The following is a 23,259-nucleotide window of genomic DNA, read 5'->3' as shown; positions in this document are numbered from 1 at the left end:
AATGTATTATCTACAGAATTAGTCAAACTGATTTTTACCCAACTATAACTGGACATGCACCCTGAACAAAAATTACACTGCGTATCGTTTTCTCTTTCACATGCTATAACTAACTGCTATAGCATTGTGCTATCTACTGATGATAGCATTTTTTTTTTATCTGCGGTATATACTGCTGCGCGCGTGAGCCATATTGCTGATAGTATAACAATGTGTTTTCTATATACTTCTGAATAGTATTTTCTACCATAGCACCACGTTTGATCTGCTTTTAATAGCGTATAATATTTAATGCTGCATGCTATTGTACCAGAGTACCTATTGTACTATCATAATGATACTGTATTGCTGATGTCCAGTGATTCAAAACATTTGAACACAATTGTTGCACTGTCACTCAAGTCTTTGGCAATAGTAATGCCCTTCATACCTAAAAAAATTACAACTTTCCCGGTATAAATCATTCTGGGACACCCTGTACTCAGAAGGAGGAAACGGTATGCTGTGATATCAAATCTTAATAAAGTGAGGAGATTATTTGATGTGTTTTGCTCTATGAAGTGAACATGGGCAACTGTTTTCTCTGTTTAAGTTATTTCTTCTGTGAGCTTTCCACCAATTAGCATACATAATCTGCCTCTAAATAAAAGTTGATAGTACATTTTACATTGAGCTAATCTAAAGTCTGCACAAAAAGTAACTCAGCTGTTATAAATACGCCTATAGCTTCAGAACTAATAATTGTTTCCACGATATTTCTACATAGAAAGAAGGACGATTTATTTACATTTGTCAAATGTCGCTCAATATTAACAACACAGTAGTACCCGAAATACCCGAATTTAAAAGTTGCAGTTTACAGTGATCAATGGTTTTTACACAAGCATTGTGGCACGTAACACCCTCCATTTATCTTCGCGCTGACTTCAAATCAATACAAATAGCTGTAACTTTTAAATTCGGGTAATTTTCTTTAAAAACACTGCTGTGATGTTAATATTGAACGAAATTAGACAAATGGGGTATCAAAATGCGCGTAAATAAATCGTCCTTCTTTCTATGTTGAAATATTGTGGAAACAATTATTAGTTCTGAAGCTATAGGCGTATTTACAACGGCTGAGTTACTTTTTGAGCAGACTTTACTTGAGAGATAAAGTGAAATTACAAACAGATTAAAATCTAGATGTGTTATGATGTTTCTTATAGCGTTATGATCAAAGTCAGCAAGATTGTGTTTGTGTTGGATTTTGAAAGTTATCTCAAAAGCGTGAGCAGTTAAAATGCTTTGCAAATTATTTGCACATCGTGAAATTAATAAACAATGCATGACCGATCGTACTGCTATCTACTGAAGATAGCAAATTAAGATGTTGTTAGTGCTTTGCTATCGGTTTTTGTTTTTGTTTTTTAATTTAATTTAATTAGTGAAATTATGAAATAGTATTTTGTGCAGGCAGAAAGAGCATGAGCTTAGCTGTAATTGCATTTGCTAAAGGCAGGGTATAGGGAAAATAAAAACCGGGAGGGGAATGTCACCATAGCGCCACCACTTCTTGTTTGTGAAAATCAGTACTATAAATAGCGTATAGACTTTCATTTCACAACATCGACAGGCAGGACAGGCCCAGCAAACACAAAAACGTTTTAAAACGTTTTATATAAGTTATATTTTGGGTTTTGGTTTAGGTAAAAACGTTTTAATAACATTAAAATGTCGGGTTATATAAAGGTCATGAAATCGTTTTAAAACGTTTTGTATGAAAACACACTACAACAATATTTTTAAAATGTTTTCGAAATGTCATTGTAAATTAGTTTTGCAAACAATAACATTATGTTAAAATATTTGAACCCAGCAAACACAGAAATGTTCTTAAAATGTTTTTTACAAAACGTTTTAATAACATTTAGATGTCGGGTTATATAAAGGTCGTGAAAACATTTTAAAAACGTTATTGTAAATATTTTGGGCAAACATTTTTTGCAAAATATTTTTTCAACCCCAAAATAACATTCTGTTTAGAATGATTTGTACCAAGTTTTCAAAAATGTAGGAAAGATGGGGCGCACGCCCCCCCCCGCCCGTAAAAAGGGGAAAGGAGAGAAAGAGAAATGGAGAAAAGGAGAAGAGAAAAGCAAGAAAAAACGTTTTAACAACATTAAAATGTCGGGTTATATGAAGGTCATGAAATCGTTTTAAAACGTTTTGTATGAAAACACACTACAACAATATTTTTAAAATGTTTTCGAAATGTCATTATAAACTATTTTTGCAAACATCTTTGGCCAAATATTTTGTCAACACTTAAATAACATTATGTTAAAATATTTGCACCCAGCAAACACAGAAATGTTCTTAAAGTGTTTTAAAAACGTTATTGTAAATATTTTGGGCAAACATTTTTTGCAAAATATTTTTCAACCCCAAAATAACATTCTGTTTAGAATGATTTGTACCAAGTTTTCAAAATGTTCTTGGAATGTTATTAAAACGTTTTTATACCCTTTATATAACCCGACATTTAAATGTTTTCTGTAAAACATTTGTGTTTGCTGTGCAGTAAATTACCAACAAATGTTATTTAATGTTATGAAAACGTTTTATACCATAGGCCTACCCTTTATATAACCCGACATTTAAACGTTTTCTGACAACCTTTTATAACCTTTTGCGAATGATGTCGAAAACGTTTTGTGTTTTCTGGGGGGCGAACGATGTGTGTAAATGTTTGTGTGGGGGTGAGGGTGTGGTGGAGAGGGCGTCCAAAAATGAATTACCTAGTTATTGTGCAAAGTCACACATTTCTCCCGCTACTGTCCACAGACCGCCACTGCAGAGATCCTCAGAGATAGATCTCAGAGTCCTTCGGACCCCGGCTTCGGACTTCATAGTCTCCGTCCAGAGTCAAACATAAATTAAAATTGTATATTTAATTGGGCCCAAAACAGTGTTTTCCGTGCTAAAAAGTAAGATGCACTGAGGGGCAGTCATAGGCTAACCGGGGGGGCTTGCAGGGCTCAGTCCCTCAATAATTTTGGTGTGGGGCTCAGCCACCCAATAAATCCAGATGAAGTAAAAAATGTGACAAGATAGCCTACCGGGAAAATGGGTGTTTTTGACCTATTTTTCACAAAATTTCCTCACACCGAGGGGTATCCTTCCCTCGGGCACCAAGGATGGTTCACCAATTTTTTTATTTGCTCAGCCCCCCCCCAAATGTTGAAAATCTTCTTAATGTTTCTTCTGTTATGATTTTAGGGGGAACGGGATCGTCTCCCTCCCATTTTTTGGAGGGGGTCGTTTCCCCGCCCCGCTTCCGCCGCTTATGATATTCACCAATCATGCTAATAAGCCCTAAACCAATACCCTACTATCCTGTATAACCCTAACCTTAACTTAATCATAACTCTTATCCTAAAATGCCACAAACCCTAACTTCCCGGACTATAGTATCAGTTATCATTGGTGCTCCACACTTTCAAAGGTGCATCGAAGTTGAATGAGACGGTCTGGTATAAATGAGGGGCATGGCATAGCCTAATCCAGCTTAATCCTACCATGCTAAACAGGCCTAGACATGAGTCGCTCGTTGGATTTTTCTTTAAAGGAATACAGCATATTAAGTTATACAAAATGACTGAAATGCGTCAAAAGTTTAGCATTTGTACATATCGCATCATCGCCATGACAAATTCTGAATCACTTTTCTGCAAAAAAAGTTTGTAACTGGCGCTTGAACAAGTGCTCATCGAGGACTGGATAGCTAGTCGAGATAACTAGTGCTAATCGGGATTTTAAAGTTCGCTCGATATATCTCGATTAGGGTGACCACAGGGTGATCCACGAACGTTCACTACTAAAAAGTACCGGTAAATAATTTTGTGCAAGATCGAAAAGTGTATAAAAATGTATTATAACATTATTTTGAACATAGATTTTTTTTAAACAGCAGCATTATTCAATAATGTGAACATCACTCCAACAGTGTCATAAATAAAAAGAAAAGGGTTCGTGAAATTAGGAAAATTGAATCTGATTCGAAGAAATCATCAACAGTTTTGTTAATCCATACAAAAAAAAACACCCCAAAACAAAACAAAACAAAACAAAAAAAAACAAAAAAAAAAACAAAACACAAAACAAAACAAAACAAAAAACAAAAAACAAAAAAAAACAAAAAAACAAAAGAAAACAAAACAAAACAAAACAAAACAAAACAAAACAAAACAAAACAAAACAAAACAAAAAACAAAACAAAAAATTAAAAACACCATCTTCAAAGTTTAAAGAATCTCAAATTTCGAAAAATCAGATGTGTTTTATAATAATTGTACTGTAGGGTGGGTGGGGGGGGGGGGGCTACTAATTTTGGATTACCTAAACCGGTCTGTCACTATTTATAGGATATGGAAAGAACTGTGGTAATCATAAATGAAATTGTATGCAAGATAAACCAAAGATTTTATTTTTGTTATCAGGCCTAATTTAGAACTATTGATAAAATTGACAGTTTGGACGGATAGGGTCATCATGCCGGACCCGTCGGTGATCATTACTTACGTGCACTATATCTCGGGCTTTGCCTCATTTACAAAATACTTTATCAACTTATAATTCGGTTAAATTTTAATTTCTTTGCAAAAATATCATTATTATCAATAACAATCTAATCCAATCTAAAGAGGTAAAATGAAAGAAATTCACTTATTCTCTTAGCCTTTAAACTTTTGATCTGGACTAATACTATTTATGATGGCAGTCCAGTCTTCTAGTCCAGAAAAAAAGTTAAATTTTTACTTGAATTCATCTATCTACATGAACATTCACGAGTACACCCTATATTATGAGGGCGACACCGTTTATTTTCTCGATTAGCTCTAATCGGGACTACCCAAGATGCAATACGGGTGAAGGACCAAAGCACGCGGCGCATGCGTAGTGATGTGCTTTTGTTAGGGTTTGAAGCAAGCACATGGCGCGAGCTGTGTCAAGATAGGGGTACATTCTTGAGAAGCCACTGCAAATTCCTTGCAGAACCGACGACTTTGCCAAGGATTTTATATCTCCTATGCCTTCTTGATTTCCACCTACATCCCTTGGCCTCGGAAACCATGGGGGTTTCTGAATTTTTGGATTATATTGAACGCGACTGCCCGCAGGCTTTGCAGCAGGTAGATCTCGGGCAGTTGGCCCGTAAGCGTCTCACCGGACCTGGCCGAAGAGGTAGAGCTTTGGTAGGGCAAGATCCCCTTTACCTGGTCATTGATGCCGAAAGTTGCCTTCACCGTCTGTATGGAGGAAGTTTTACAGATTGGGTATGCGGTGGACAGTGGAATAACATGTTCCATTTCGTGGACAATCTCGCGCGAACATGCCGGGGCAACAACATCAAGTTGATAGTGTTTTTCAACGGGAGTTTGGAGCGAGGTCGCATCAATGATTGGATAAAATTCCAATCTATGGCAAGAAATACGGCCTTGCAAGTATTACACCATGTTCACAACAAGGGGACACCACCACCAAAGGTCCTATTTACCCCTCCTGTGTGTTTAGGTGAGTGCTACTGCAACCCTAAGCTTTTATTTTGGCACGACAAGCCATGCACAACCCCTTTGTTTTTATACCGAGAGCTATGGCAGCTGTGTGTGTGTTATGTATAGTCCGTTCTTTGTGTCATTCGCGGGGAGCTTTTGTTTGCGTACGAACAACAACACACGTGCGTTTTGCTTTTGGCCTTGGCCCACGATCTTTGGTCAATGTGTTTACTCGACAATATCTCTGTACTGCCAAACTATATTGCATAGTACTGAGAGTGGAATTCTTGAACATGACCGTCCATGTTTTCGTTCGGATACCACGTCTCGGTTTCGCTTGTATACATACCCTGGGACCGTCAGAATGTTGCGCGGTTTTGATTGCCCGAGTATCCAAATCCCAGGGTTGTGAAACCGCAAAACAAGAGGAAACAATTGGCCTGTGGTTTTGTATGGCCCGCATAATTATCATTGATGAATGTCCGTCAATGGGATTGGAGGAAATCTGATCATGACTTAGGGTGTGTTATGGTAATTGGGCATTGTGCACTTGGGTTTAAGTAGGTGATGAATGACAATGTTGAGTACTGTTGTTGTATGTAAAGCAAATTGGGTAAAGTTGTGTGGTTTCAATGTTCTTTGACATCTGTCATGTTATTATTATTAGTTTATCAACAATTTGATTAGAAAAAAGGAAGTGTCATGGATTATTGAATGTGTCAATGTTACCCTAATTCTAGTATCATTAACAAATCCCCTTCAGGGGTGAAAAAGTAAACAGTGTTTTCCCCTCCCAAAATTATTTGCAATAACAGACTAACATGGATAGCACAGCAAATCAGTGAACGTTTAGTGGTGAGCATGTAAGAACTTGCAGATTATATGACGTAGCGTCAGATATTGCTCTCTACTTTTCATAGCGATTTATGACAGTCGCTTACTTTCATATTTTCTTTTAAGATTTTTTTAATTGTAGGTCCTCGCTAAAAATAGAAATAATTTTGGGAACATGTTAGCCCTACCAAATCTATGAGAATTAATTTTTTCCCCAAGGCCCAAAGAAACACCCAAGCCATGCCCTTTTCTCTGCATGGTTGTAAATCGCACCATCTTGCACTGCATCCAAGTTGACTCGAGACCGAACCTTCCATTAGGCCATATCCCAAAATTGTTGTTTTTCCGTCAAAACAATGGATATATATTCAAGGTTTTTTTGCACACATATCACATGGAAAAATTTAGACGACGCAAATCTTGATTGAAAAAAAATGCTGCTCGGTTAAAATATAAAGAAGGCATTGTTTGCTATAAGTTGTAACTTCTAAAATACTACAGCTACCGGAACATGAGAATTGAATAAATTATACTACGGTACTGTACATTTGCACGTAGGCCCCAAATTTATATTGCGGGAGGCAAAAAAAACAAAAAAAAAGTCGTATTCAAATTACAGGCGGCACAGTCATCTTTTGTAGGCCGTACATGTACATGTACCATACTTGATGATGTAGGCGGATATTAAATAATGCATGCAGTCGCACATTGCCACATTGCAGGAGATATTTAATCCTTCGGCTCCTACCTACAACCGTAATTTAATTCAAATTTGAAGATCTGAAATGGCCAATACATGTAGGGATAAATTTTTTGAAATTATTGTATCAGATGATCTAGCCAAGACATTCGAAAGTGAATTCATTGCAGATATTTCGGTGGGATCAGATCAATATTGTCTCTGATCCCGATTTAGCTAATTATCACAAAGGCTGCAAAGCAGGGTTAGTGGTGACCTGCTGAGTCCAGGGGTCCAAATTGGCACTGTCCAGGCTACACACACAGACTGACAGACATACAAAATTAAGGGGTCCAAATCACAGGGACCTGCCAAATCGAGGAGTCCTGGACCCCCTTACATGTAAAATGCTACCCCTGCTGCAAAGCCATCCCAATTTAAAAAAAATAAGTTTAAAATTTAAACCAAGAGCTCAACTTATTATAAAAATGCTCAAATTGAATTCAAATAAATTTATTTTGTAGGGAGAAATTTTGGTTACGGTAGGGCCTACTGTTATATCAGAGAAGATGAGAAACTGGTACCAAGTTCTGTGCCATGATCTGACCCAATCAGGCTTCACCAGTGAACAATTCTCCCATGTTCAATCAAGATGTGCATTCACAAACTTGGACACCCCCAAAAATGCCCAGACTGTCCATATAAATCTGTCCACTAAAAATCCCTATGACTATGAGATGGTTTTATTGTACTATTTCTTTCAATGGTCTAAATGTTTGTATTCAACAATCTTAGTTTAAGGGAAGGGGTATGAACGTTTGGACAGTATTTATTGTGGGACATTAGAGCACATCAGACATATAGAATTGCATTCTGAATACGAAGAATGTCCTGATGATATCAAATAATTTTGATTTTTTGAAATTCGCAATGTAATACACATTTTATGGCAAATCATTAAAGATTGATATTTTTGATATTTAACAGTACTTGAAGTAAACTTTATAAATCTGATGATTTATACTTAAAGTGTATGTAGGTGGGATGAAAAGCCGACGATCAATTGAAAATTTTGACCTTTCAGTATTGAAGATATGGATTTTTTTCCCAAAACACCAAAAAAAATAGGTCTTTTGGGAAAAAAAATCCAATATCATTAGATTTATAAAATTTATTTCGAGGACTGTTATATACGGTATCAAAATTTGAAAAATATCAAATTTTAATAATTTGTCATAAAATTTGTATTTATAATTATATCGTGAATTTCAAAAGATGAAAATTTGATATCAGAAAGACATGCTTCGTTTTCAGAATGCAATTCGATACGTCTGAGGTGCTCTCATGTCCCACAAAAAATACTGTCGAAACGCCATAAACGATATAAACGCTCATTCTAGATCCCTTAAGGGGGTAGGCCTACTACATGTACACCCCTGGCCAATTTTGTGCCTATTTTTGCATTTTACTCAAAAATTATAGCGCATTGGTGACAAGTAAGATGTATATTATAGGGGCAAAGACTACAACTACTGCACTGAAAATTCAGCAACTCAAAGCAAGTACCCGGTAGTTATTGATTTATTGATCAAATATTGGTTTTCCCTCATTTTTGACTGTAACTCCACAACTGTTGTCTGTGTTGAAATAAAATTTCCAGTGCTGTAGTAGTGTAGTTGTAGTCCTTGCCCCTATAATATACATATCTTACTTGTCACCAATGCGCTATAATTTTTGAGAAAAATACAAAAATAGGCACAAAATTGGGTAGGGGTGTAGTACCCCCTTAATTAAAGCCTAAATGTTAGATTATAAAATTTAGAAGATGCAAGTTGATTTCTTGGTACTTGGTAGTGCATCCTCCTGTGCTCCAAAAAGAGTTCTAACCGGGAGTTCTAACTGGAGGTGATACATGTATCTGATACAGTTACGATCGATGGATTTGTAAAAGAGTCGCCAATTGCCGGTGGCCAGGGCTTATAAAATGTTAATTTCCCTGGAAGCAAGCTAAAAAGTAAATTCCCACAATTTATTTCATAGCATGTTTTTATCAAAAACAACACAATTTCCCTCCAGTCCAAAGGCTCCAAATACCAGAATTTCCCTCCAAACACTAACATTTCCTGGGAAGTGAGCTTCCAATCCCAGATTCCCCACTTTTTCAAGCCATGGCGGTGGCACTCACTGGCAGCTTAAATCCCAGGTCGGAATGGTCATGATCGTGTCTGGAGCAGTGGAGACTAGATGAGCAGAGCAGTTTTTGGATCTTGGCTCTGCCAATCAGAACCAAGTCGGAAATGTTGAAAATTGAGTTAATAAATACTAAGGTGATTAATTGTGTTATCAACTGCTTGAGTGTCCCAGGTTTAAGAAGAAATAAAACAAACAAACAAACAAACAAAAGACCCCATTTAGACTAATGAAAAGTCGCACTTCAACAATGACTTTTTTGAAGTCGAGTTCAGTCGAATTCAGGTCTAACCAGGTACAGTCGTTGTTCAAGTACGACTGAAGTTCAAAAGCTGTTCAACAGTGCTCCTGAGGTTCAGGCGAATTCAATTCAACCTTGTCATGGTTGAATTGCGAGTGGTGCGATTTTTCCTGGTCCAAAAAGTCAAATTGAATTTGACTTTTTCATGTGTGTCGCTGACCTGGCAAGGAGTATTTCTGGTCTGTCGATTTGTCGTTAAGAAATGGCACTGTGACATCGATAAAAAACAACTGTTCTTGTGTATTTTCGCACATGTGCATCATACTGCGGTGAATACGTACATCCATGCGAAGTATCTGATCGTATCTTTTTTGATTTTTGCAGGAATAATTTTTGCTAATTTTGCTTTAAATTGATCAAACTGAATTTGAAATGGCTTGGCATTTTTCGCAAGGTTCCCAACAACAAGATGAAACCACAGAAGCTCAGGGTAAAATGTGGACTGAAAACGAGAATATTGCGTTGATAGACAAGAGGGCGTAAATAGTCCTAATCGGATTCAACAGAGTCGAACTGTTCGGGTGCATAGTGTAAACAGCCAGTAAAAACCACAAACACAAATTAATTTATGCTAATCCTCTGTTTTAATCAAATTCAGTGTCGAGTTTGAATTTGACTTTTGTCTAGTCTAAACGCGGTCTTAAGCCCGATCCTGACTCCACTTCACAGCGCGATGCGATGCTTTTCAAATTTCACAGCATCTCGCGATGATATTAAAATGTACATTTTAATTTCATCGCACGATGTTGCGATGTTTTAAAAACATGTGGGGTCTGCATCTCCTTTTAAGGTCATTCTACCGACCTTGATTTTCCAGCAGCCAATCAGAAGCATACACGGCTGCGATATCAAGCATGGCTTGATGCGAAAAAGTTGAACATTGTTCAACTTTTTCGCGGACCAAAATTTCCACCGCGCGATGAGAATTTTCACCGCTGAGCTCGTAAAAACCTGGCTCAGATTACGGGCTTTAGTTAATGCTCAGTACAGGTCTATTCACACATCTTGGACTGGATCTCAGCGGGCACTGAGCTAGTGACAGGTTTACTATGAGCACTAAATTTTTGAGCACATGTGGCACAAAAGTCAAAATTTTCACCAGTGTACTAAATTAGCTTTTTTCATTGATCACCTGACCATTATTTTATCCCTAACGTTACTAGACCATATAGAACCGTACCTAGCACAAAGCGACTGCAAGATCATGTATCCCACATGATTTGATGGCGTAATCCTACCGAACTACCGTTGGCCGGGTAACGGTCATATGTATGACTTGCAACGACTGTTCCACTGGTTAGCACCCTACATTGTAGGGGTCAGTGGGTCAGGTGGGGAAAACCACTTTTCTCTTCATCTTCTTTCTTCCTTCCTTCCTTCTTTCCTTCTACTTGCATGTAGGTAAAAAGCAGGGAGGGAGTTGTGATTTAAGCAAGGCCCAACAATTCGTAAACCTTTGTATCTTTGTATCACCTCAAGTTTGGAAGTGACGCCAATGCCTGTACAGTACAGGTGCGGCACGAGCATACTGACAAAACCAGGTGGTGGCCGCATTGCATTCTCTAAATTCAGTAAATTTTCATCGCCGTCAACCGTGTAATTGAATGGGATTATTTTGAAATTTTAAAACGCTTGAAATATCACAAACAAATAGGCCTATGTTGATAAATAATATAAATACAAGCTAAAACCGTTGGGGTTCGATAATGAACCCCACAAAACTAACCGACTGTATTGGAAAATGCCATACGGCCGGGCGGTTTCACAAGTTGCCGGCTCGATCATGTCATCCGCCGCCTGGACAAAACGGCACTCTATGTGTGTGTACATGTGTATACCCTCTGCGGAATAGGCATGATTTGATATTGCGATCACTACTGACCAGCGAAATACGCAGAGCTATGTCACTACCAAACTAGAGCACAAGGTACTGCACTACACTGTTCAAATTGTGCCATGCTTCATTATCAATCATTAAGTTTGTTCCTCATTCCTCACACATTCATTTTGTGGGGATCGGTCGCAGGTGCCCTATGCGTTTGTAAATGGTTCTAACTGTGGAGGTGTGTGTGTTTTGTCACATTCAAACTGCGGAGTCTGCTAACAACCGTGGAGCTCCACAGTTGGAGATAACCTCAAAAATGGGGTTTTTGAGCCATAGAGGGGGGGTATACCACCTGTCATTTTCTGATTAGAGCAACCTCCACAGTATGGTGGTTGCTGTGAGATTTGTGTAAAAAAATCTCCCCAGTTTGAATGTGGGTGTGTGAATCTCCCCAGTTGGAAAACACACACACCTCCACACTTGGCACCATCTACAAGAGGGGGTGTGTTGCCTGCTCCTGCTGGAGGGGGAGGAACCCAGCCTGTAGGATTTTGTAGCATTCAGGGTGGTTAGGGTTAATGAGCATGCTGGATGGAGAGGAGGAGGAGGGTGGTTGGTGCGCATGTGATCTGTTCTGGTTTGACAACCCTGGATTAACCAAAAGCCTCTTGCGAAGTTTTTTTTGTGGGGCCTTATTGACAGTCTGGGGTGTTCAGGACAGGTACTGTACCCAACTCTAAATGCACTACATTAGGAGAGTGGAGAGTCTGAATTAAGTAAATGTTGTCAACCAAGTATTAAATTCACCCTTTCAATTATACCCCAGCATGTTTTCCATTGCCGGAATTCGAACCAGGGACCTTATGCACCAGAAGGGAGAATTCTAACCACTAATGATATTACTAGTTCAGTAACAGTATGTGCTTCTTTGCATTTAGCATGTCCAGCATCGGACCAGTGTACTCTGCAGTCTACTGTAGGCCATTCAAATATAGAGCATAGCATAGAGACATGAGATCACTTGGACGAGTGTTAGGTATTTTGATTTTGTGCAGGTTTCGACTGAATGCCTAGTCTAGGGTCCCATGCGTGGAGGAATGTTGCAACATCTGGTAATTACAGAACTTTCTTTTTCAGTCTGTGAAGCTTAAAATTATCGAAATCAGGGTCAGAATGTCGGGTTAGAATCCAAGAATCGATTTTTCTAAACAGATTTGTGTGAATCAAAGTTGATTCTTGCAAACTTTTGTAGTTTACACAGAAGTTGATTGATTCCCGCAAATTTATTCTGCAAGAATCAATATTGATTTTCGCACTGTGAAACAAAATTGTGACCCTGAAAATGTATGAAAGTGCATATTATGTGTACAATGCATTTTGTAAATTTTCAACAGTTTCAATAACTGATGACCACTGTTTCATCACAAAATTAAGTTGGGGTACTATACCCAAATTCTCTCCCCGTAGGGTATTTCTTCCTCATAATAATTTGACATCAACAATCCGAGTAAAGGACTGGAAAAAGACAGGAGAGAGCTTGCGATTTCTAAATGTTACATCATATGCCCATGCAATGCGTGCATTCATTCAAAAAATCCTGTGACAGTGATTTTGAATAAATGCACAGGCGTAGGATGTACGTTTCTACAAAAGCTATTTTCATATTGTCGCATTTGTCGGACGTACTCCCTGCGGCTGTGGAACTTAGTCTGCGGAAGTTGCTAGGAGTAGCGGTAGGCGCTGCTAGGAGTAATGGCAGTGAACGGTGGTCAGCAATCAGCATAAGTTCCGCCATGCATACGTCCAACAATTTATTCCTGACAAAAGTCAAGAGGAGCGAGATAAGGGTGTAAACTCCACCAGGCCAATGTGAACGCTGAGCACTACGCCTGTGTAAGTTTGACCCGTTTTTGGTCGGAACTAAGAAATTACATAATTTGCATAACCAGCTTACACCGAGGGTAAAAATATTTTTGCAGGCTTTTAAATTTCTGGTTTTGAAATTATGTTAACTGTGAAAAGCACCAATACAAAACAACCTTGTGATCAAAGCAAAATTTCCAACCAAATGAAAATGCCAAATTCCAGGGTGGAAGCTTCTCTCCTCTATCCTGGATACCCATTATCCAGCCCTGTACAAGAATTGAAATCAACGTTTTTGATTGAAAAACTTGTGTTGTATGGCAAAGACAGATAAGAATATGGACAAGTCAAAGGTATTCAGGCTGGCAGATGACAACATTTCCTGCAAACAGCATTGTTATACAGTTTGGTCATCAATGTCATCACTGGCAATAAAACCTGGCATACTGAGTCCATCTTACCACCTCACACCCAGATAGATGAATCATTGTGAAAGAAGGCGTTTGATGTATTGCTCTGCTTGATTAGTTGTCTGCACTTGATTGAGCAGACCTTCCAACGCTGTGGCCAGTGGTGAAAGATATAGCCAGCCTCTTCTAATGATGAATACCATGTTGTTTATGTGTGTGCTCAGTCAAGCGTATCTCAATTGACCTTTACCTGGATTTCAGCTTGCTGGATTAATCCCATAAACCAAAATGATTTGAAAATGAGATGGTTATTATTCAAAGGTTGGCATGGCTGCCTGATATTTTATATTCCAGCAAAAAGCATGTAATGATTTGTGATATTAAAATGTTTTTTATACATGTATTGTATGCACTGGAATCAGATTAGGCATCAATTCATTACTACATGAATCCATGATGTAGTCTCAGATCTGGGCATTTTGAGCTGTTTGTGTTAGTGTAGGAATAGTGCCAAGATTGCAATGCACTGTGGGATTGCTGCCAATCATTTCGACTGGCTGCATTGTTGGGGGGAGGAGGCATGACGAGGAGCGCTAGTGTCACATGTCTTCCGCCAAAAATGTGTAGATTTTGGCGCATCTGCTAAAAAATGCTTTTCAGGCGACATATCATCGTACATCAGTATGTATTATTCCACTGTAGCTGGCTTGGGATAATCTTATTGCTGGGTTTTGTAACTGATGCTGTCATATTGAATTAATCGGAATCAAGCAATTGAATTGAATGTAATATTTTTGACAAAACAAAAGTTTGCATCTTTTTGTTGATTCAACGAATGATACAATTTGACCAAGTTCTGAGCAGGTTACAACAAAATGCTGCTCAAGTGAGAGTGATGCAAATAGATCTTCTTGCAAAAGGCTTTTTTCCACTGTAGCTGGCTTGGGATAATCTTATTGCTGGGTTTTGCAACTGATGCTGCCATATTGAATTAATCGGAATCAAGCAATTGAATGTAATATTGTTTTTGACAAAACAATGAAGTTTGCATCTTCATGTTGATTCAACGAATGATATAATTTGACCAAGTCTTGAGCAGGTTACAACAAAATGCTGCTCAAGCGAGAGTGATGCAAATAGAACTTTTGCAGTGATTTTGCTTCATTTTTTGTGCTCTTGTAAGCCTTTGCAAAATTTGAATATTTAGTGTAAAGTCAACTGCAGGTTTGTGAAACCAGACTTGGGGTGAAAAAAGGCAAATGTTTGAAACTTCTTGCTGTGTGGAAAATGACTGGTCAGTAAAATTTACCACTTTTGCTGTGTTTTTAGGACTGAGCTAATTGCCAATTCGCAGAATCCTTTGCAATCAATACAAGCATCTGTGCATGTTCGATTTTAAACGATGTGCATATTGGTGTGACATTTATTTAGGGTTTCAAGGCTTTCGGGATACGGTAGGTACATGTAGAGCCTGTATTCCAGTCTCTAGGCGGGGTCTGGGAGAGTCCTGATTGTAGGTTTGATTCAAGTTGTGCGATTTCAGTTCACATTGATGAGTAGACTGCGCTAGCCAGACACATAATGTAACCTGTATGTTCAAAATGTACCATGAACACATGAGGTCAATGTGACTTGCTGTCAAAGATGAGTGTAATAAACAACATAAAAATTCACTTTAGTGTGAAATTGGCCCTATATTTAGTTCTTTCATGGGCGATTCAACACTCAGCCAGTCCATTTACTCTGGAACATTAAGTTCATACGGTCACAATGGTAAAATGTACATTGTACATGATGTTATTTTTCATCTTGCAAAATATGAAATCCAGTGCAGTAAATCAACTGTGAAATGGTCCACTATACTGCTGAGACATCACGTATCCTGATGTGCACATGTATACATAGTTGAGTTTGGTCGCCGCTGCCAATTGATTAATTACTAGGCTGCTGACATAATTAACACTGTGAATATCAAAAGCCAAATGTCAAAGTATAATTGCATTTTGAATGTTGTGTGTGTGGTTTTCATGTGTGCGTTTGTTGCGTTTAACTTCTGTGTGAGTTTTGCAGAGTTTGTCAACAAATTGTACATTGTTGGTAAATTAATTAACTTACTAATAATGTACTACGTTTTGTTTTGAAAATTTAATGAGCAAGCCAAGTGTGCATACAAACTAATGTATGTAAAGCATTTTGGCAAGTTTACCGTGATTCCTACCTTTACTTGCTACAAAAGCTATACATGTAATGACTCTGAATTTTAGTGGTACTGGTAGACAGTTTGTATTCATTCATGATCAGAAAACTTCACTCGCAAAATGTTACTGAGATCATCTGTTGATATTGTCATACTTTGTTTTATGTAAGCCTGCCAAAATCTTAACAATGTTCCACTGGGTTGAAGTTAGGATGTGTAAATGGACTAATGCTGTTGTCAATTGCAATCACAACCCCCCTCAACCTGGGCATTAACAAGAACTTAGCCAGCACTTGACTGGCCGGGGGATGTAACAGTTCCGGGGATGTAACAGTTCAATGTGTTCCTCCAATTGCTTGGACTTATATGGGATGTAAATCATGTTATGCATCTCCAAAGGGCCAGGACATTACACAAGTACTCCCAAATGCAGGGTCGTATAAATAATAATATTAATAATAATAATAAAAACCCGCTTATATAGCGCTTTCAGCCGGAAGACCTCAAAGCACTTTAAAACAAAACAACAAAATATTAAAAACATCTACAGATCTCCAAACATCAGCAGAAACAGAACAAAGCAACAGGAGAGCTGGTTGATGGAGATCTGTAGACGACAACAAAATATCTTAACTACATGAACAACAAAATAAAAAGCACCAACCAGGCCCGTACGCAGGATTTTTTGGGGGAGGGGTGCTGATTTTGTAAAAGTGGACTTTTTTCCCAAGGGGGGGGGGGGGCAATTTTGTGAAAACTCATATGCGGGAGAAACACTGATCTGTTCTATTGATTTACCAGGGGAATCCAGCTTCTTTGAGTGATTTGAGTCTTGAGAGGTCATGCAGTGTATGTAGGGTGGGGTTTGGCCATGGATGTACAAGAAAATAGTGCCCCTCCCTGCAGGTAATCGGAACAGTTGCATGTTTGTTACAGTTTCCAAAGCTTAATAATTTAAAATATACCCTTTTAAAACAGGTTAAAATTTACACTGGTCAATCCTCCGCTAGCTACCCAGCTGGAGGAAGGGGAACGTTTTTATACACATCGTACGCATGTGGTATTGCTTGAGAGCTGCAGAATATTTAGGAAACTGTTGATACGCACAGGGTAGTGAAAACAGCAAAATGCGTCCTTAAAAATTAGCTAAATGAAGTTCAATGTTAAATTCTTTTTCTGTAATATAAATCAAATGCAGCCCTTGTATGACAGTGTTCAAGTAGAACGTACAATGTATATTGCATACTGCCCTGTTGTTGAAACTACAGCACAATTTTGATACTAGTAGGGCCTGTAAAGCAATATAAACAGGCAACAACGTGTATGGAACGCTCAGTGTGCAGCTCTCAGTCTCACAAAGTGTATACTATAGCTACAATGTACATGCATAATACGGCAATACCAATGTGGGAGAAGTAAAGTTTGGCATCGTTCAAACTTGCATGAAACCAAGACCTAGCGATGCTGTTATTGTGCATGTCTACAACTCTACAGTCTACATTGTATCATGTGTGCCTGAATGTATTATGTATGATTGATAGAGAACATGTACAAGCTATTATCATGATAGGACGCTTTGTCTGCTGTGTGCGCCCTGGTAGGCTGTACCCATTGTGCAGTGGAAATTCCAAATTTGGAAATATGACCTAGATGTGGAAGGTCGTATTACAAAAGTGGGTCATGACCTGAGTAGGGTCATGTTTACCATTTCTTGCCTTGGTGTGCTTGTATTTTGTTATTCCTGAAGCATGCTGGAGGGAAGACCTATGTACCCCTGCTGTGTGGTGGATACACACAAAGAACAGTGGTGTTTTAGGTGTAGGCAAGGCCTACAATGTACTGAACATAAAACTGTATAAAAGTGAAGTCAAGTTGTACCAGAGTAGGCCAGGCGGAAAATCTGTTACAATTTAATGTTTGACAGATCTTTCGAAATTTCAAAGTTGATCAAATCTGGTTAAAAACCATACCAAGGATGTATTCCTCTCATCATAATAATATGTGACCGTCCACGGCGAATGAGCCGTAAATTCCTCCCCGGTCAATTTTGTTTTATTTCGTGTTTAAAAATAAACATCATAAACTTAAAAATGGTATATCATTTGACTTCAAACAATATCCAGAAGCGGAGTTATGGTTAGTTAAACTTTGCGCCTTCAACAAAATTATAGCTTTTTTCGTTTCTATGTGTGTCTCTTTTTCAACATTGCCCGCAATAAATATCAAACAGCCATAATTGGCGGTCATTTCAAATCATCCCCAAGTCAACGAGCTTTAAGAAGTGTTCTCTCATTGTTAATTGTTGGTTATGCATACCTATACAAATAACCCACCACTTGAAAAGGATTTAGCAAAAGCAAACAAAGACCAGAGCTATTAAAAGTTCTATAGCCATCTAAGGTAGAAGCTTATTATCCACTTCAATAATAGGATTATTGATTGGTGTTGTGACTATAAAAATAAGACGGATGTCGCGCCAGCTTAAGTGACCGATGAATACGACCTTCGTACACATTTTACACCATAACTCAGAATACAATTTAGGGAATTTACGGCTCGTTTGTGCTGCCGGGTCACATATATCAACATATCATACATGTACCGGGGTAGCCAAAATTAGAAAGGGGGGAAGTAGACCCCTTGGGTTCATGATTTCTCTACATTGTATGTGCAAGGAACTCAAATGCATCCATCTCATTCAAATTGAGGCTATGCACCAATCACTCTATTTTGACCCTTATTTTTCAAAATTCCGCCACTTTTGAGGGGAACATCCCCCTCAGAATCAAACCTGTCTCGCAAAGTGTGTGACACGCATCATGCATTATGAACAAGCGAGTACCAACCACATACATGTTGGCTGCGCTTGTAAGGATAAGGCCAATCAAAGTCGCTTTTGAGTTTCCCGTCACCCGCCCTCACTTCATTTTCTGACCCTCACTTGAATTCATTATTGTGATTTTCCAAAAAATACCGATAAAAACTTGTTATATTTGCCAAAAAATTATGAATATCCCTTTATTTTTTGTGGAAAAATCTAAATCAAAACATACATTTTGCTGTCAACCTTGCAGACTCTTTTTAATATACTTTTGAATCTCATTTGGGCTAAACATCCATCTTCAAGCGAGTTAGCGGCAGATAACAACACATTTTACATGCGTGTTGGTCATATAATGAAAGGCAGAAAAATAATGAATAATGAAAAAGTTACCTCACTTGTTTTCAGAAATTATGTGACGGGAAACTCAAAATTGACTGTTAGGAGCCTAATTGGTAGTTTGGCTACAGGCCTGCAAAAACTGATATTGGTGTATAACTTGGTAAAACTAAATAAGCACATGAAATACTGTACTAGTCCTCTATTTAAATGTTAGCCTTTTACAAGGTACACTACATGTAAGGTTAAGAAATATGAATGCAAAGAAAAATATAACAACATGCAATTTTTAAGCAAATTTGTTTAATTAATGTGTCGAGCAAAGATATGGTTTTGGTTTCAAGACTTGAAAAAGTTTTGATGCAGAAATGGGTCATGGAGTGAACCTGGTATATTGCTAGCTTCTTTCACAGAATGAGTCATCATTTGAACATGATGGATGCATCTCTAGCCTGCCACAGAATGGAGAAGAGTACCAGTGAAGCCATACCAGCTAGAACATGTTGTGAACTGGTGTAATGGTATACGCATACATTTGAAAAGGAAGTTGTTACATTGTACATTGCGTGGATCTAAAATTTAATTACATCACTGTTTAAAACTCATTTCTATTCTTGAATGTGCTTAAATTGACAAGGATATGTCCATTTGAGTAGGATTGTTTGACATACACCGTATTTTATATTTATCAGTGGTGGTAGGTTGAGAGATGAGCTGCCCTTTTTTGAGTCATGTTAATAAGCAGGTTGGTGGACAGCTTTCAAAAACAGCCCGAAGCGTTATATCGCCTCCCTTTTCAGATGATTTGTTCATTAAAAGTGCAGATGAACACTGATTGGGTTCCCTTACTCTGCTGTGCATACAGCAATATATCATCAATAGCAATATATCATCCATAGCAAGGTGGTGAGGTGATGAGATGGACAGTCTTCACATAGTCCTCAGTTTGTTTTTGGTGTCTTTGATTAAAAGGGTGTACAAGAACAGTCTTTAAAAAAGCTTAGTGACAGATGAAGATGATGTGTATCCACATAAAAAAAAGAGTAATAATAGTACAGGCATTTATTGTCTTGCCCCAGATTTAAATCACTTTCACTTTCTGAAGAAAATCAATATCCAAGTTGCTGATAATAAAAAAAATATTGAATAATTGGGAAAAGAGGAGTAAAGGACTACATGTAAAATAAGAGTTCCATCAGTCGGTAGAAGGGTGCGGGTGCATTTGTGAGTCCAAATGCCATAGCGCTCCATAAGACACTGGAAAGTGGCTGGTGCATTTGTGAGTCCAAACGGCATGATGAATCCTGTTATAGGTATGGATTATGTCATAATAAATTTATAGATGAATTTAGAAGATATGATGATATAAAATTGGGAGGAAAATCGATTTATCAATTTTAATCGATATTGAGTGGCCAATATATTGTTTTAAAATCCCGACATCAATGGTCGACGGACGACGGTCCTTAGTTGGTTGTGGTGTTTTTGTTTACTCCAGTCGTGCATGATCAGGGTTTTCCGTAAAAATCCTGAAAAGTCTGGGAGAATGAGCTGCAGTATTGAGGCGTACTAAGTCTAGTTAGTTCTCTTGAAGGATTTGATAGTTCACTGCTGAAATCATGTCTGATCAAGACTCCTACTCAGAAGTCTCAACCTGTTTTGGTGTTAACCACATAACCCTATAAAAACCCTGAACCAATCCATAAGACATGGCTTTTGATAGTGATACTGCTGCATCCATCCCAACAAACAATACAGGGAATAAGATGACACAAGTGACAAGTAAATATCCAACAGGCCTGTAGTACTGTGATACTAGCGAGTCGACACTGGATAACTGTATAGTGTTGATAGTAAACTTTCTCTAGTGGAAAATAATTGGATTATAGATCTAATGCAATTACTTATGTACTCAACCCTGACGAAATCAAATCAAATATTTCAGATAAATCCAATTCATCAATAAATAGAGCTCAAGTACCAAGCAAATGTCTAGATCTGATAAATATCTCTGAATAAAATGAATGCTGGCCAGTCTAAAAAGCTTACACTTGCGTTGATCCGGCTTCATTTTGTCATGGGAAAACAATATGAATATTCATAGCCAGCCTTCTCTATGTAGGTTGTCTTTACCAGGCTAATTTTGAAATTTTAATGATGATTCTAATTAATAATTTAGATGGGTAGTAGTAGTCGGGATACAATTTAAAAAAAACTTTCTGTGATGTAAAAAACGTGTTTTTGCATTTCCTTCAATATGGCATTACCAAGCGTTTGCTTATCATCAGGGATTAACTACAAATTTGGTATTTTATCTTTTATACACAAATGTATACCATTTACTTGAGACAGAATAAATGGAATAAAACCACAGAATGGATACAGGGTTCGCAGGTTTTTGCCGCAGGTGGAAAAAAATCGTGGTTTTAATCGCTTGGCAAAAACAATTTTGCCAGTTTTTGCCGGCAAAATAGAAAAAAATAAAAAAGTGATTTATAGTTCAGTTTTTTCATCTCAAAACAAATGATTAAGTTACAAAAATAATTTCCTGCGTGTAACAAGACCAGATTTTGTAATTATAATAACATCAAGAAATTAAAGGCATACGTTTTCATTGCTCAAGTGCATTTTTCAAAATGAGTCATCAAATTCAAAACTTTTTCTTTTTAAGGGCTTGATGACACAAAAAATATGTTGAATGATTCATTAAAAGTTGTGTGCTACTGTTTATGAGCTTTCTGTGTTACTTTTTAATGTTTGAGTGACTATGTGAGTTTTTGCCAGTTAAACCGGTAACTTTTTGCCGGCAATTTCACCTAACACTACAGTAAAATTCCTCCTTGTGCCTAACTGTCAAATTTATTTCATAAGTCAGTAAATTCCAGAAAAATAGCCCAACATACAAGTTTTCATGTACCATAGTCAGATTAATTTTTGTTACTAGCAATCATGATAATGTAAATGTACTGTAGTATTGTGCAGTGCTGACATCATGACACCCCACCCACCCATCCTCAACTGTTGGTTACCAATTCCATCAAAGTGTCCTTCCATTCAGTGCTGTCTCGAGTAGATGGTGCATAGAAAAGATAAAAGACCAAATTTGTAGTTGATCCCTTGTTGGCAAGACTGGGGTAACTCACCCCTGTCTGGCTCTAGCTGTAGCCTGTTGATTGAGTGAGTCTATTGTCTGTTGGCCTACAGACAGAGGCAAGTCGTAATGTAACATCAGATAATAATGATAGGCCAAGCTAGGACTATGTACGCTCGTTTCTTGTCACTGACTCACTGTACATATTGAGATACTGTATTACAGCGGGAAATATTCACAAATTATTTATTTTTGCGGGTAATTTCCAAACTGCAAATTTAAGAATCAACAAATGTTTTTGACCCATATGATATCTAGGCTTTAACGTGTGGCTGTTTGAAAAATCACGAAAAATTACCATCCCTAATATAACAACCCTCTATTCAGAATCCACAACCCATTGTCTATATATTCAGAAATCACACGAGAAGACGGCTATCAATATTTAATGAAAATTATGATATATGAATTCTGAATCTGTGCTGTTATGAAATATTATTCACACATATTTATGGTTCATCTCAAAAGAAGAGAATTTGTGGATTCTGTTCGTTTTTCCATAAGGGATATTATAAAAATTATAGCGCTTATGTATAAAATTACCATACAGACGCTTATTGTGGCATAGACCATCGAAGGTGGGACCACCTTTTGCACATGACAGGCTAACAGCTTTTAAAACAAATTTGTTGTAAAGGCAAAGCATGCATAAAAGGTTCAATAAAGCCCGCAAAAAGCCTTCAAAACATTGTGTCCATAAGTTACATAGAATTTCCCAATCTATCCTAAATCAAGTTGCTCCATATGGACAATGGGGCGACCGATCATCGTACGACGTACATTTATGTACTTTGACCTGTAAACCTAAATTTCATTTACATTTAGCAATAGGCTATGCATATGGTCAAAGCTAGGATTTAGAGCATTTTATGTTAGGATTTGGGATAAGTTTAGGGTTAGCATTAGAGTAACCCTCTAGGTTTTGTGCTATTTTTAATGGCAATATGCTCAGTAAGACAGGCTCAGGAATCTGTGAAGGCACTGAAGGCAATTGCCTTCGGTGCCCCTATCAGTTGCCTTGATTGCTGCTTTTCTTTAAAACATTGTTGCCTTGTAAAATAGATGCGCCCTTTCAAAATTGCCTTGAAATGGGTGCCCTTCAGAATCCTTAT

At 37.8% G+C, this 23,259-nt stretch overlaps 1 protein-coding gene across 1 annotated transcript in view; it reads left to right on the top strand.

Annotated features, from left to right (window-relative positions):
• Positions 1 to 4,922: 4,922 nt before the first annotated feature.
• The window catches only part of LOC140148504 (constitutive coactivator of PPAR-gamma-like protein 1 homolog), a 78,876-nt gene continuing 60,539 nt past the window's right edge, over positions 4,923 to 23,259 (top strand). Inside the window, 1 exon segment of the mRNA XM_072170489.1 lies at positions 4,923 to 5,556. Within this exon segment, the coding sequence (XP_072026590.1) occupies positions 4,935 to 5,556 (622 nt within the window). The 5' untranslated portion in view covers positions 4,923 to 4,934.

The sequence above is a fragment of the Amphiura filiformis genome, chromosome 3, assembly GCF_039555335.1.
Source record: "Amphiura filiformis chromosome 3, Afil_fr2py, whole genome shotgun sequence".
NCBI lineage: Eukaryota > Metazoa > Echinodermata > Ophiuroidea > Amphilepidida > Amphiuridae > Amphiura > Amphiura filiformis.
This window is presented reverse-complemented; position numbering and strand designations above follow the sequence as displayed.